At 40.6% G+C, this 14,377-nt stretch overlaps 1 protein-coding gene across 2 annotated transcripts; it reads left to right on the forward strand.

The window, feature by feature from the left end:
* Window positions 1-904: 904 nt before the first annotated feature.
* Window positions 905-14,298, forward strand: LOC110867402 (probable transcriptional regulator RABBIT EARS). 2 transcript variants are annotated; one of them, XM_035975360.1, is made up of 2 exons: window positions 905-1,688; window positions 14,114-14,298. In XM_035975360.1, exons 1-2 carry the CDS (start codon window positions 1,253-1,255, stop codon window positions 14,209-14,211), a joined length of 534 nt encoding a protein of 177 aa, XP_035831253.1. In that variant the 5' UTR covers window positions 905-1,252; the 3' UTR covers window positions 14,212-14,298. The 2 variants fall into 2 exon arrangements, with proteins under 2 accessions (XP_035831253.1, XP_021972138.2); XM_022116446.2 differs by lacking the exon at window positions 14,114-14,298 and having other exon boundaries at window positions 906-2,024.
* Window positions 14,299-14,377: the final 79 nt, after the last annotated feature.

Genomic DNA, 14,377 nt, shown 5'->3' on the forward strand with positions numbered 1-14,377 from the left:
GGGGGGTCGGAAGTCACCGAACCTAAAAATTCTATATAAGTAATCGGTTTTTTTAATAAAACCGGGGGGTCGAAAACGTAGATACCTAAAAAATTCTACACGAAACGTACATACATAACACTACTAAGCGAAAAGTTCGGGGGGTCGGGCGCCTCTCCCGGCCCCTTAAAAGCTACGCCCTTGGTGGCATCGAACCAATTATAGAGAAATGATAAAATAATATCATAAATAATATCAATTATATTGAATTCCCTATAAATATGTTAACAAGCAATTAATTCTTTATTTTGGAACTTCCTTTTATTTTCAATGTGCTGATTAAGAAAAGTGCTGATATCATTCAAATATGTGCTAAAATCAATTATCTTAATTAATTTTCATGTGCTAATATAATTAAAAAGTGATACTTTTATGTATGTATTGTTTTTGTATATGCTAATTTAACTTTTTTTTAAGTGCTAAGATCTGTTTTTACGGTTTGTATGATAAATATGGTTTGTACTAGAACCAACCCCCATACATACATTACTCACTAATAGTAACATCTTCCCTTCTTTATATATTAGTAAACAAGGTAACTAAAGGTGAGCATTCACAATGCAATTTCATTTTTATCCATACAAGTTATCTAAAATACACATTTAATCATAAAATGTGTCCATTTTGTAAAAATCTCTCACATCCGATTCCTCGTGTATATATATTAATAATCAATTAAAAACTACATTTTTCACTCACAACCACAATAAAATATAGGATAGGGAATAAATAGTAAACGGGATATAAATCATTTCAGTCCAACTTTAACTGTATGAACCGAATTAAGTTGACTTCTTTGTGTACAGTTCTTTGTTACAGTAGGGGGTTACTTATGTATGAACTATGAAGCATAACATTATCTTCCAATAGCTTGGAATATATGATAGTTCTATGAGTTGACCATAAATGCTTATACACAAACGTACATATGTATAACCCTATAACATGTAGGGGTAAAAGTTTTCAGTTAAGGATAGTGACTGCTTACCAACAACCCCTTACCTTAAAAAACTCAAGTACCATCCATTGAAACAGCCAAACTAGGGCAACAACCTTAATCTCTCTCTTCATTTTAAAAACCAATGTATATGGCCTTTTCATATAACCCTTATGCTCTTCCTTTTAGATTCTCTTGTACCTTTCATGCATTTAGTTTCATCCACCTACAACTATATGTACTACTATATCTTTAACTCAATATGCACAAGTTTGAATGAAAATGGAGCAATATTCACAATACTTGATGTCTGTGAAGAGCAACAACAGCATCCTCGTGAACCCGTGTTCCAGCCAGTATTCATGGGAGGAACACGCGTTCGCTGAAGATGCTAGAGGGCCCCTCGGCGCTTTTGTTTGGCCGCCGAGGTCGTACTCTTGTAGCTTTTGTAGAAGAGAGTTTAGGTCAGCTCAAGCACTTGGTGGTCACATGAATGTTCATCGGAGAGAAAAGGCTAGGTTCAAGCAAAATGTAAATAGTACTACAAGTACTACATTTACTGATCCTTTTAGGGTTTGTTCAATACCAGCATTAGGTCAAGAAAGTATTGATAGTAGTTGTGACACAAAAAGTTGTGTTTATGATGGGATTGGGGTGGTTGAGACAAGTTTAGTTTTAGGGTTTGACTTGGATGCGTGTTCAAATACAGGTGGTGGCGGTGGTAAGAGGCGGAAGAGGAGTAGCGTTACACCGCCGGTCATGGGCGGGTTAGATCTCGAGTTGAGGCTAGCTAGCTTTCATGCATGGTGAAGCATTCAACAAGTATGCTAAGGGAGTGAAGTAGGGTTACAATAATAGTGAAAGTTTTCTAATTACTTGAGAATTAGTGTAATAGAAGTTTTCTCATATTAACATTTGATGTTTTGAGATTGAAAACAAGTTGATTAATGAAGCACTTGTGTTCATCGTATTAAGTTTCTGTTTTCTTGTCATTTGGTTTTATATTGTAAGAAATTAAAATGGTTATGCTTATGGCCCCATTTATGTCTTTAATTGTCTCATGTGTAACAGTGGTTATGATATCAATTATGTTCCTTGCCTTTCAATATTGATACAATGTACATATATAGGATACACTATGGAAACTATCCTCCTATACACATGGTAATACAATATCTTCTAAATACAAAAGATGGTGGAGATCAATGCCATAATCGGATGGCTGACTAATACTCCCCCTCAGTTTGAACGGGGACTCCGGCAGACGGTCAAACTGGCACGAAAACTTTCAAATAGCTGTCTCGAAAGACCCTTGGTGAAGATGTCAGCGTACTGAAAAGAAGACGGCACATGGAGTACACGAACATGACCTAACTGAACCTTCTCTCGTACGAAATGGATATCAAGTTCCACATGTTTGGTCCGTTGATGTTGAACCGGATTTTCTGATAAGTAAACGGCTGAAATGTTATCACAATATACTATTGTTGCTTGACGAATCGGTGTGTGTAACTCGAGTAGGAGGTTGCGAAGCCATGTGGTCTCTGCAACGGCATTGGCGACCCCTCGATATTCAGCTTCTGCACTGGAACGTGAAATGGTGGGTTGCCGTTTGGAGGACCAAGAGAGAAGGTTGGAGCCCATGTAGACACAGTAGCCAGAAGTCGACCTTCGAGAGTCTGGGCACCCAGCCCAGTCAGCGTCGGAATAGGCGGTTAGGGACGAGCTGGGACTGGCAGATAAACGTAGCCCATATTCCAAAGTCCCCTTAACATAGCGGAGTATGCGTTTTAGGAATGCAAAATGAGGTTCCCTGGGAGCATGCATAAATAAGCATATCTGTTGTACCGCATAAGTGATGTCGGGTCTGGTGAATGTTAAGTATTGTAGAGCTCCAGCTAAACTGCGGTATAAGGTACCATCCTGTAGTGGCTCGCCAGTCAGAGCACTAAGCTTTGAATTAGTATCAACGGGGGTAGAGCAGGGCTTGCAGTCAGTCATGTTGGCCCGATGTAGGATATCTTTTGCATATTGAGACTGAGACATGAATAACCCATGAGAATCCCGTTGAACAGTGATACCTAAGAAATGATGCAAGGCTCCCATATCTGACATAGCAAACTCTCGAGAGAGAAGCCCAATAATGTTATTAAGTAATGCTGTAGATGAAGCTGTCAAAATGATGTCATCAACGTAAAGCAATAAATAGGCCATATGACCACCATGATGATATATGAATAAGGAGGGGTCACAGACACTGCTCCTGAATCCCTTAGATAAGACAAAAGTCGAAAATCTACTGAACCAAGCCCGAGGCGCCTGCTTAAGACCATAAAGAGACTTCCGCAGGCGACACACATAATTAGGACGTGAAGTGTCCACAAAGCCTGGAGGTTGGTGCATGAAAACTGTTTCCTGTAAGTCCCCGTGTAGGAAAGCATTTTTGACGTCAAGCTGATTTATGGCCCAACCCTTAGAAATAGCCAAAGATAAAACGGTGCGAATGGTAGCCGGTTTTACAACTGGGCTAAAAGTGTCCGCACAATCTATGCCAACTGTCTGGGATTTCCCGTTCACAACCAGACGTGCCTTGTACCTGTCTAGAGAACCGTCGGCTTTGAACTTATGCCGAAACAACCACATACACCTGATGACAGGATGAGACTGAGGTCGAGGGACCAACTCCCATGTTCCATTATCTATTAATGCTTTATACTCGCAGTTCATGGCACTTTGCCAATTTGGGTCGGCCAAGGCTCGTAAGTGAGATGTGGGAATGGGAGAAACAGTAGGAAGGGAGGTGGTGGTTAGGTTATACTTGGGGTTAGGTTTGGTGATACCTCCCTTTGCCCGGGTGGTCATATGGTGGGTGTTGCTTGGTGGCGGTGGGGGTGGTGGTGTGGTGATGGGGGTAGGAGGTTGGCCGGAAGGGTTAGTTGGGGGTACGGTGGGGATAGGTGGGTCGCGTGGAGGACATGGGGTGCGAGGTGGGGAGTGGGCCGAAGTAAGGTTGGGTAGTAGTGTGTGGGCCGGTGTGTTAAGTGGGGCGGTGTAGGAGTTGGGCTGTAAGGGAGCTGGTGAAGTAAAGGTATGGGCTGGTGGAGTGATTGGGCCTGTGTTGCAATTGGGCTGTAAGGGAATGGCGGTGGGGACAGTAGGTGTAGGGAAGTTGTATGGTATATCGGGTATAGGGTCGTCATCCAGAAAGTGGTATGTAGGTTGGTGTGGGGTTTCAGCAAAGGGAAAGGATGACTCATCAAATTGTACGTGTCTAGAGATATGAACCTTGCCGGTTGAAGGATCAAGACAACGATACCCGCGGAAGTTGGGCGGGTAGCCGAGAAAGATGCACCGGTGAGAGCGTTGTAAGAGTTTGTTGGGTTGAGTGGCAGACTCATTTGGGAAACAGGCACATCCAAACACTTTTAGGTGGTCATAAATGGGATGACAAAGATACAAAGCATATGTGGGTGTGTTAAAATTCAAACGTTTGGTAGGAAGAATGTTATGTAGGTAAGCAGCAGTATGGAGTGCTTCTACCCAAAAAGTGGGTGGTATCTGTGCGTGTGCAAGAAGGGTTCTGATGATGTCGTTGAGACGTCTGAGCATACGTTCAGACCGACCGTTTTGGGGTGAGGTTTGTGGACAGGAAAAACGAAAGGTAAGACCTTGTTGGGACGCAAAAGTATGAAATGCATTGTTGTCAAATTCTCCCCCTAAGTCACATTGAAAAGCTTTTATATTTTTGTGAAATTGAGTTTGAATGAGTTTGTGAAACTTTATAAAAGTGGAGAATGTTTCAGACTTAAACTTTAAGGGGTACACCCACACATAATTAGAATAGTTATCCACGAGGACCATATAATATTTATACGAGGCATTGCTAAGGACAGGAGAAGTCCATAGATCACAGTGAATAATATCAAATGGTGCATACGTAAATGAAATAGAATCACCAAACGGAAGCCTTTTACTGTTTGACACATGACACGAATCACAAAAACCAAAGGAATCCTTAGTACACGAAATGTTAAAATGACTAGAAAGAAAATGTAAAACTTGAGAACCGGGGTGGCCTAAACGATCATGCCACTTATTGGAAGACGCTGTCAAAAGGACTTGAGTTGGTGGAGTGAAAGGGTAAAGATCACCGGTGCTATCACGGCGTGAAAGACGTTGTCCAGTCTTGAGATCCTTCAAAGTAAAACCGTAAGGATCAAATTCAATAGACAAACAATTATCGCGTGTAAATTTTCTAACAGATATAAGGTTTTTAACAACATTAGGGGCATAAAGGATGTTATTTAGGGTGTAGGATTTGTCGTTGGTAGTATGTGAGCCGTGGCCAGAACCCAAAATTTTCAAAGTTTGACCATTACCTACAAGTATTTTAGTATTAACAGAAGAAGAAACATGAGAGGTGATCTGACCTTGGTCCGAAGTAATATGAGATGAGGCGCCCGTGTCCATGTTCCAGGTGTGATCCGGCTGATTCAAGGTGAGAGTAGAGAGGGCTGCACCGAGTTCGGTAGGTTGTAAAGGGTCCACTGCTGCTGGAGGTTGGTAGTTGGGCTGGTAGGGAAAATCAGGTGGTGGGCCGTAGGGGTAAGTGTTGGGCTGGGGCTGAAAATGGGCCGCTAGGCCATAACCGGGATAGGGAGAGGGCGGAAGGGGCTGAGGTGGCTGAGGTGTTGGGATGGGTTGAGTTTGGGGTTGGTTTGGGACGTGTGGAGAGGTGGGCCGGTTCCAGTTGGACACCCAAGGAGATTGGGCCGGATGTGGGCACGGCGGTGGAGTGGGCCACCAGGAGTAGGTGTTGTGGGTCGGGTTTGGGGAGTGGGTATTTGGGTAGGTATTGTAGTTTGAGGATCGGCCACGTCCCCCGTAATTGTTGCCACGACCGCGGTAACCGCCTCGGCCACGGGATGGTTGACGGTGTGAGTAAGGATCGAACTGTTGGGAGGGGTTATATGAGGGTGGTGGAGGCGGGGTGTTATTGGAGGGTGGGGGTGGGTTGTTATTGGTGGGAGCCGACCCGCGTGGAGCCGTGAGAGCCGTGTGTTGTCTAGCAGCTTGTCGGCGTTGCTCGCGTTCTATCATGTCTCGAGCATCATCCCAAGAGGTATTGGATTGAGTAATAAATGCAGCAGTGGTGTCATATTCCTGTGGCAAACCTTGAATCATCTGTAGAACTAACCGGGACTCGGGTATGGGTTGGTCGACATCTTTCAGTTGCTCCGAGATGTCTTTGAGTCGTTGGAAGTACTCATTCAGTGACGAGCAAGAGGACAGAGTAGTGGTTGTGAAGGCATGCAGGAGGGACGAAGCACGAGCGTTCTTGTTGTTGTGAAAAATTGATTGGAGTTTGTCCCAAGCTTGCTGAGCCGTGATGGTGTCATCAAGAACACGAGCCCAGTAGCCGTCTGAAAGCGTTCCGTATATCCATTGGAGAACCACGGAGTCGACTTTCATCCAGGCTTCGTATCCTTCATCAGTTTTGGCCGGAGGTCCGGAGCCGTCTATATGATCCAGCACGTCGTATCCTTTCGCATGGAGTTTGAAGCATTTAACCCAGGCCGAGTACGTGACCTTTTCGCCATCGAGAGTTCTGACTTTGTTTTGTATATTTGTAACAGAATAAACGGGATGCAAGGGTTTGGTGTCGGTCGAAACCGGAGCAATAATGGTGCCGTCTTTGTCGTTCATGGTCGAAACCGGAGGAAGACGGTGGCGAAGAAAAAGAAAGAAGGTTTTATGGCTCTGATACCATAACAGTGGTTATGATATCAATTATGTTCCTTGCCTTTCAATATTGATACAATGTACATATATAGGATACACTATGGAAACTATCCTCCTATACACATGGTAATACAATATCTTCTAAATACAAAAGATGGTGGAGATCAATGCCATAATCGGATGGCTGACTAATAATGTGATCAAGGAGCCAATGTAGAATAGTTAATTAGCATTTTGTCCCTTTAACTTTTTTAATTAGTCAACATACTTAATTACAGAAAAAAAACACATTCGAGTTGGACGATTGACTAACAAACAAACAAACCCTCCGTTGATGGATCCTAATTAATATTCCTAATTATTGCATTCGATCGGCATTTCAATTTCAATGCGCATGTTGTTCTTGGGAGTAAGACAAACGAATGTGCCGTTGACCGTTCAGATTCTGGTTTACAACTCAGAGGTCACAAGTTCGAATCCTGTTGGGGACATATATTTTCATTCAAAAGAAAAATAAAAAAAATAAAAATAATCCAAGCATATTAACACATAACAAACGAGAAATATTATGAGATATCTATACGTAAATAAGTAAAAAATATCATAGTTTTATATATGAAGAGAATAAAAAGTCTTTGTATATAACTAGATATAATTCATAAAAATTCATCCTTACAAATTAAGGAATAAATATAATTAATGAGGATCAGAAAAACGCCACACTAAGAAGTACATAATTTTTGTTTAAGATCAAGCTAATTCCTGCATAATAATCTTAAGTGTGTATAAGAGAATATGTTCATGATTGGAAGTTGTAACAGTCCATTTAAAATGTAGGTATATAAAAAACTTGTAAACACTATATATGCTTACACATTTTTTCACTTATGTTTGTATTTCTTCATATTTCCCCATTTGTAAACGATGTAATTAGGCGTAGAGCAAAAGAAATTATGCAAAATGATAATAATATACTTAAAATTCCAGAGATTATTTGTCAGCTTTATTTAATTACTACATTGTAAAAGGCATGGATTATAAATACATCTGTGATGCTATGCATACATTTGATGACATTATCATGTGGGTCGTATGGAAGGGCAAATGGTCATACCGGCGGTAAAATTTTGTTAGTAACTACATCAGTCATTTTTGTGTCAGTGCACCACATCATACAGGTTTGACAATACCAACTCATACAACCTGTATTAAACATTATGACCCATATGATGTACGAGTCTAACACGTTTAAACGACCTAGTATGACAATATTCCCATGTCGTATGATATACATACACAGCGGTCATGTCTTTATATAATATGTCAGTGGTGCTTATTTTAGACGCAACCTTTAAAATAATCACAAGTTTTCCTACCCACGCATTGTGGCGCACGGGTATTGTAGGTATACAGTAGGCGAAGGTTGAAGATAATGAAACGAATACCCATAGTCCCATACCGGTATAGACGTTGTTCGGTCAGTACTGGTTTGGTTCGTTTCGTTACCGGTATGGTACCGACAATCAGTATATTTACAACACAAAGAAAAACAATATTCTGAACACAACGCATGCAATACAAAAAATAAAGTTTGTTCACTCTTTCAAGGCTGCCTGCGCAACTCATCCGATCTAACCAATAAAAAACCATGTAACCAAAAGAATAAAGTCGTGTTTTACATTGACCGGAAACCAAAAAATGAATGCCGATACTAGTTCCAATAATACCGAAACTGGTACCGACGTTATGCCGGTTCCGAAAATACCGCAACCGGTACCAAAGTTGTTTTTTGTTAATTCGTATATGAATTTAAACTTTCTTCGTTAGTGGTATTTGTTGGTTTTCTTTCTATTATATTTGTATATGACTTCTTCTCTGTGTATTTTTTTTAGAATGACAAATTCACATACCTACTAAATCTACTCCTAAATTTTATACTAATGTTCATCATGGGACTAGAACCCACACCATTTGGGAGGAGGGGGGGGGGGATATAAACATTTTTTAAATATTAAATCATATAGTTAATTTTAAATAAATTCTAAAGAAAATTCAGGATACACTGAAAGTTAAACTTTAAAAATTCTAGAGTAAATTGCCATTTTAGTCCCTGTGGTTTGGGCCATTTTGGCAGTTTAGTCCAAAGGTTTCATTTTTAACATCTGGATCCAAAAAGGTTTCATTGTTGCCATTTTGGTCCAACTGACTTAACTCCATCCATATCTGCTAAAGCTGCCAAGGGCATTTTTGTCATTTCATTTTTGTCCAACTGACTTAACTCCATCCATATCTGACAAAAATGCCCTTGGCAGCTTTAACAGATATGGATGGAGTTAAGTCAGTTGGACCAAAATGGCAACGATGAAATCTTTTTGGATCCAGATGTTAAAAATGAAACATTTGGACTAAACTGGCAAAATGGCCTAAACCACAGGGACTAAAATGGCATTTAACTCTTAAGGATTTTTATGTTTCTTAATTTACATTGGACCAGTATTGGTGCCATGTGACATATAGTTGAAGTTAATGGATATTTCTAAAGTTGGTTTCATATAACAAAAAATTATGTCAAAATTGATAATTATGGCCAAGTTAACCATATATAATATGCTTTATAATTAAATGTGGTTTTAGAGTAATATGCCAATTTGGAATAGGCTTTGATGTTACAAAGATTCCTTTTTGGAGGACATACACACCAGTAAGCCTAGAGGGTATGGTGACATCTCATCTTTGGAGGACAATTCGTCACGTAGGCGTCACGTCATAGTCCTTCCAAGGATGTCCATCCCCCAAAACTAGAGGGTACGGAAGGATGATCCTAGTCATAGTCCACCCACCAATTTAATGTTTTTTTTATTAATCTTCTAGTTTTTTTTAACGTTTAACAAATAAACTAACAAAATATTATCATTAATATTAAAAACCATTACATAAACTTAAAAAAAACTTAAATAAAAAATTAAAAAAAACATAAGCTTAAAAAAAAAGATAAACTTAAATCCTAATATATTAAAATAAGCTACTAGTCTTCGTCTTCCATGTCGTTGTCGGGTTCGTTTTGAGCGTTGTTCCAAATGTACTCCACCAAGTCCGCTTGTAGGTTATGATGTGTGTACTCGTTACGTAGAGCGAACATGTTCAAATCTTGTTGTTCCCCACTAACTGGAACAGAATTTTCAGTAGACGCGTTTTCATCGTACTCGTATATCGCTCTACCTTCGTCTTCAATGACCATGTTATGAAGGATGATACAAGCGTACATAATGTTTCGTAACCGCTTTGGTGTAGCCGAACGTGCTGGATGTTCAATGATTTGCCATTTTTTTGTAGAACACCAAAAGCCCGTTCAATATCTTTTCTCGCACCCTCTTGAAACTTCGCAAACTTTTTTCTTTTTTCGTCCGTCGGGTACGGAATAGTTTTAACAATTGTCGAGTACGCTGGGTATATCCCATCGGCTAGGTAGTAACCTCGCCTGTATTCCACACCCGAAACCGTAAAGCTTGTGTCTGGACCTGTACCCGCCACTACATCCTCAAATATCTGTGACTGGTATATGATGTTAAGGTCGTTGAGCGAACCAGGTAGACCAAAAAAAGCATGCCAAATCCAGAGATCTTGTGACGCAACAGCCTCTAGAATAATAGTTAGATGTCCATGATCTCCCCTAGTATACTGACCTTGCCAGGAAACTGGGCAGTTCTGCCACGGCCAGTGCATGCAGTCAATGCTCCCGAGCATTCCTGGGAAACCATGTCTCTGTTCGTGTGCTTGATATAACTTTTGAACGTCGTTTGCGTTCGGCTTCAGCATGTATCGCTTGCTATACAATTTGATAACCCATTGACAAAATTTGTGCAAACATAGACGTGCGGTTCTTTCAGACATCCTTATATACTCGTCTAACGCATCAGGTGCGAAACCATATGCCAGTTGTCGAATGGCCGACGTACATTTTTGTAAATTACTGAAACCCCTTTGCCCACTAGCGTCGTTTCGCAGTGTAAAAAACGGATCAGACTGGGCCATGTCGCCTGCAATACGTAAAAACAGTGGACGACTCATGCGGAACCGACGTCGAAAAATGTCGGCTGGGTACACGGGTTCGTCGGCAAAATAATCGGCTACTAGTTTATTGTGGGCGGCTATAAATTTAAAACGAAACATAAATGAAATTAATTATAAAATACATTTTCAAATCTATATAAAACATAACGAAAAAAAATACTAAAATACCTTCTTGGTCTCGTTTTAATTTTGGTCGTCTAGTTAGCCTTTGGGACGACGCTTCATCACCCGCCATGATGACCTGAGCCGCGTTCATAACCATGTTATGCATAATAGCATCCTCTTCCGAAGAATACCACGTAGACGAAGATGATGAAGAAATGGAAGAAATTGAAGAAGGTGAAGACATGATAATTCTTTAGAGGTAGATGGGGTGGTAGCGGGTAAAAATGGTATAAAAATAGATGAGTTTTTATAAAAAGGGTAGAGGGGTTATAAAATGTGAGAGAGATATGAGGTTGTAGTGGGTGAAAAGTTGTGAAAAAATGTGTAAAAGAGATGAGTATTTATAAAAGTGAGAGTGAATGAGGTTTTTTTTTTGAATTAATACCGTTTGAAATTTAATAAATTAAATTAGAAATTAATTTTTTTAACAACGGCTACTTTTCAGAAATTGGGCCCCACATTTGACCGTCGCCAACGTCTAAATATTGACGGAAAGGACGGGGACGGGGGGGGGGGGGGGGTGGGGGGGGGGTATGGTGTGGACGGCGTCGCAGGCGGGGGACGGAAGGGGGGAACTTGCCATACCGTGTAGCCTAAGAAGAGTGACTGGACTGGTTGCATACCAAGTACCTCAGGTATTCAAGCTCACATTTAATTCATATATGATAAAATTCAAAGTGAATGAATAGTGAATTTCATATATGATATAATTCAAAGTGAATGAATAGTGAATTATGGGGTATGGGTCGGGGTTGTGACGTGGGTTGGTAAAAACGCCTAAGTCACCACTCCGGGTGGGCTTGGGTTTCGGCGTGGCCCTTTGGGCGGGGGTTTCAGCCCGGGGGCGGGGGTTGTGGCGTGGGTTGGGTACAAACGCCCAAGTCACCACCCCGGGTGGGCTTAATGAACAGTGAATTTAGGGTATATTAGAATATGGGGTATGGGGCGGGGGTTGTGGCGTGGGTTGGGTACAAACGCACAAGTCACCACCCCGGGTGGGCTTGGGTTTCGGCGTGGCCCCTTCGGCGGGGGTTTCAGCCCGGGGGCGGGGGTTGTGGCGTGGGTTGGGTACAAACGCCCAAGTCACCACCCCGGGTGGGCTTCGGTTTCGGCGTGGCCCCTTGGGCGGGGGTTTCAGCCCGGGCGTTGGTCGGGGCTATCAAGATGACATGGCGGGATCTCATTGGCCAAGACAAGTAGTCGTTGGCCAACAGCTATGTGTTTAAAAAAATTATTCACTATAAATACTCACACTTCTATTCATTTTTTTACCACAGCTACTCCACCTCTTCTATAATCATCTCTATCTTATTTTAAAAAAAAAATTCTCATCCAACCACAATACGAAAAATGAATCCTCATAATCGTGGTTTTGACCCGAACAATCTGTGGGCATTCCAAGAAACACCTAGCCCAGCATCCAATCGTCCAATTGCTCCCTTTTTAATACACTCCACGATGCCGGATATGGCTGGTTACGCATCGTTTATCTCGAATCGTTTGAAGAATGATGTCGGTAGAAAACACCAATGCCTTTTGCGCAACGCACGTCATTGAAAAACACTAATTAATCATAGTATGCCAAAGAAAAAAAATGCAAAGCAACCATATTAATTTATTTTGTTATATTTTTTAAATAATAACGCTTGTTTCTATTCTGTTACACTAATAATTGTACATTATTCACCCTTGCCCATAACTAAACTTGTACATGTAAACATAAGTATATCCAAGTGATCAACCCTAAGCATGGGCCCATTCAAAGCGGACGCCCGTGACTTACTTGTCCTTGAGGGCCCGTCTGCAATCCTTAAAAGAATTCCCATCTGCGAGCCTTTGGCTCAAAGCGTGCCCATTCCCATTATAGATTTATAGGTGCACTAAAGGGTTTTTTTTTTTTTTTTTTTTTTTAAACGGCAAATTTGGATCACTGACGGATCATTGAAGTATCATCGTGCCACCAGCAGAACCACCCGATCATATCCATCTCCACTAGGCAATAATGCCTATACACCAATTCAGGAGGAAACCCAATAAATCTGGGAAAACCCCCTTTGTGGGAATCGAACCCATGACCTAATGGTCATAAGCCTTATCCCACCCCCAATACCACTAGGCTATAATGCCATGGGTACTAAAGGGTTTTAGTATATGATAATTAATTGGGATAAGCTTTTAAACATATTGGGAGGGGATATCTTGGGTTAAAAAAAACAATACCAACTTGACAGAGCCGTCCTCGAAAACTTTTGAAAAAAATTAGGCCTCGGGCGACGAAAAGAATTGGGCCCAAAATTATGGTTAAGGGTAAATGAATTACAAAAAAAAAAAAAAAAAAAAAAGAAAAACTTAATGATGAAGCAAAGATTCAAACTTGAGACCTTTGCATTATTTTAAGATGGTTTTTGCCACTACACCACCAATATTTTTTTGCATATTAAACTGATGAATATACTAAATATATAATTTAATAAACATATACAAGCTTATAAAGATTTTTCGGCCCTTTGAAATTTTGGGCCTCGGACGTCGACACAGGTTTGCCGGGCCCAAAACCGGCCCTGCAACTTGATCAAGTAATACTAATTTTGCATTATATCTTTTTATAGCCCCCCCCCCCCCCAAAAAAAAAAAAAAAAAAAAAAAAAAAACATATAACTTTGTTCTTACCAAAGGTTGTTGTAGAGTGTGCCATGATACCATTTTAGCATGTTAGGTGAGTTCAAAATAGAAAAATAAAATGATGTTCTTAATGTGTATTGCTGGGAAGTTCAGAATATCTATATATGGAGGGAATTTAATAATGTAAGGTGACCTATCAAGTTTGTTCCATTAATACTGGATCTGAAACACAATCTTTTCTACATGGGTTTAGGGATTGTGGTCTACTTTCACTTCTTTATATATCTTCATAGATAGGAGAAGTGTTTTGGGCTTCATATCAAGAGGTGCAAAGACATTACATAGGGAATAATCCGTTGTTACAAGTAATTTTTGATCTTGGTTTTAATATAAAATGTAAATAGTACTACATTTACTGATCCTTCTAGGGTTTGTTCAATACCGGCATTAGGTCAAGAAAGTATTGATAGTAGTTGTGACACCAAAAGTTGTGTTTAGTTTTAGGGTTTGACCTGGATGCGTGTTCAAATACGGGTGGTGGCGGTGGTAAGAGGCGGAAGAGGAGTAGCGTTACACCGCCGGTCATGGGCGGGTTAGATCTCGAGTTGAGGCTAGCTAGCTTTCATGCATGGTGAAGCATTCAACAAGTATGCTAAGGGAGTGAAGTAGGGTTACAATAATAGTGAAAGTTTTCTAATTACTTGAGAATTAGTGTAATAGAAGTTTTCTCATGTTAACATTTGATGTTTTGAGATTGAAAACAAGTTGATTAATGAAGCACTTGTGTTCATCGTATTAAGT

This window comes from Helianthus annuus, chromosome 7, assembly GCF_002127325.2.
Source record: "Helianthus annuus cultivar XRQ/B chromosome 7, HanXRQr2.0-SUNRISE, whole genome shotgun sequence".
In the NCBI taxonomy this organism is placed as follows: domain Eukaryota; kingdom Viridiplantae; phylum Streptophyta; class Magnoliopsida; order Asterales; family Asteraceae; genus Helianthus; species Helianthus annuus.

Excerpts from the sequence above, each read along its gene's own strand:
- LOC110867402 (XM_035975360.1), top strand. The coding sequence starts at position 1,253 with ATGAAAATGGAGCAATATTCACAATACTTGATGTCTGTGAAGAGCAAC. Across the intron at positions 1,689-14,113 it reads TGCGTGTTCAAATACAGGTG|GTGGCGGTGGTAAGAGGCGG; the intron begins GTGGCGGTGGTA and ends CAAATACGGGTG.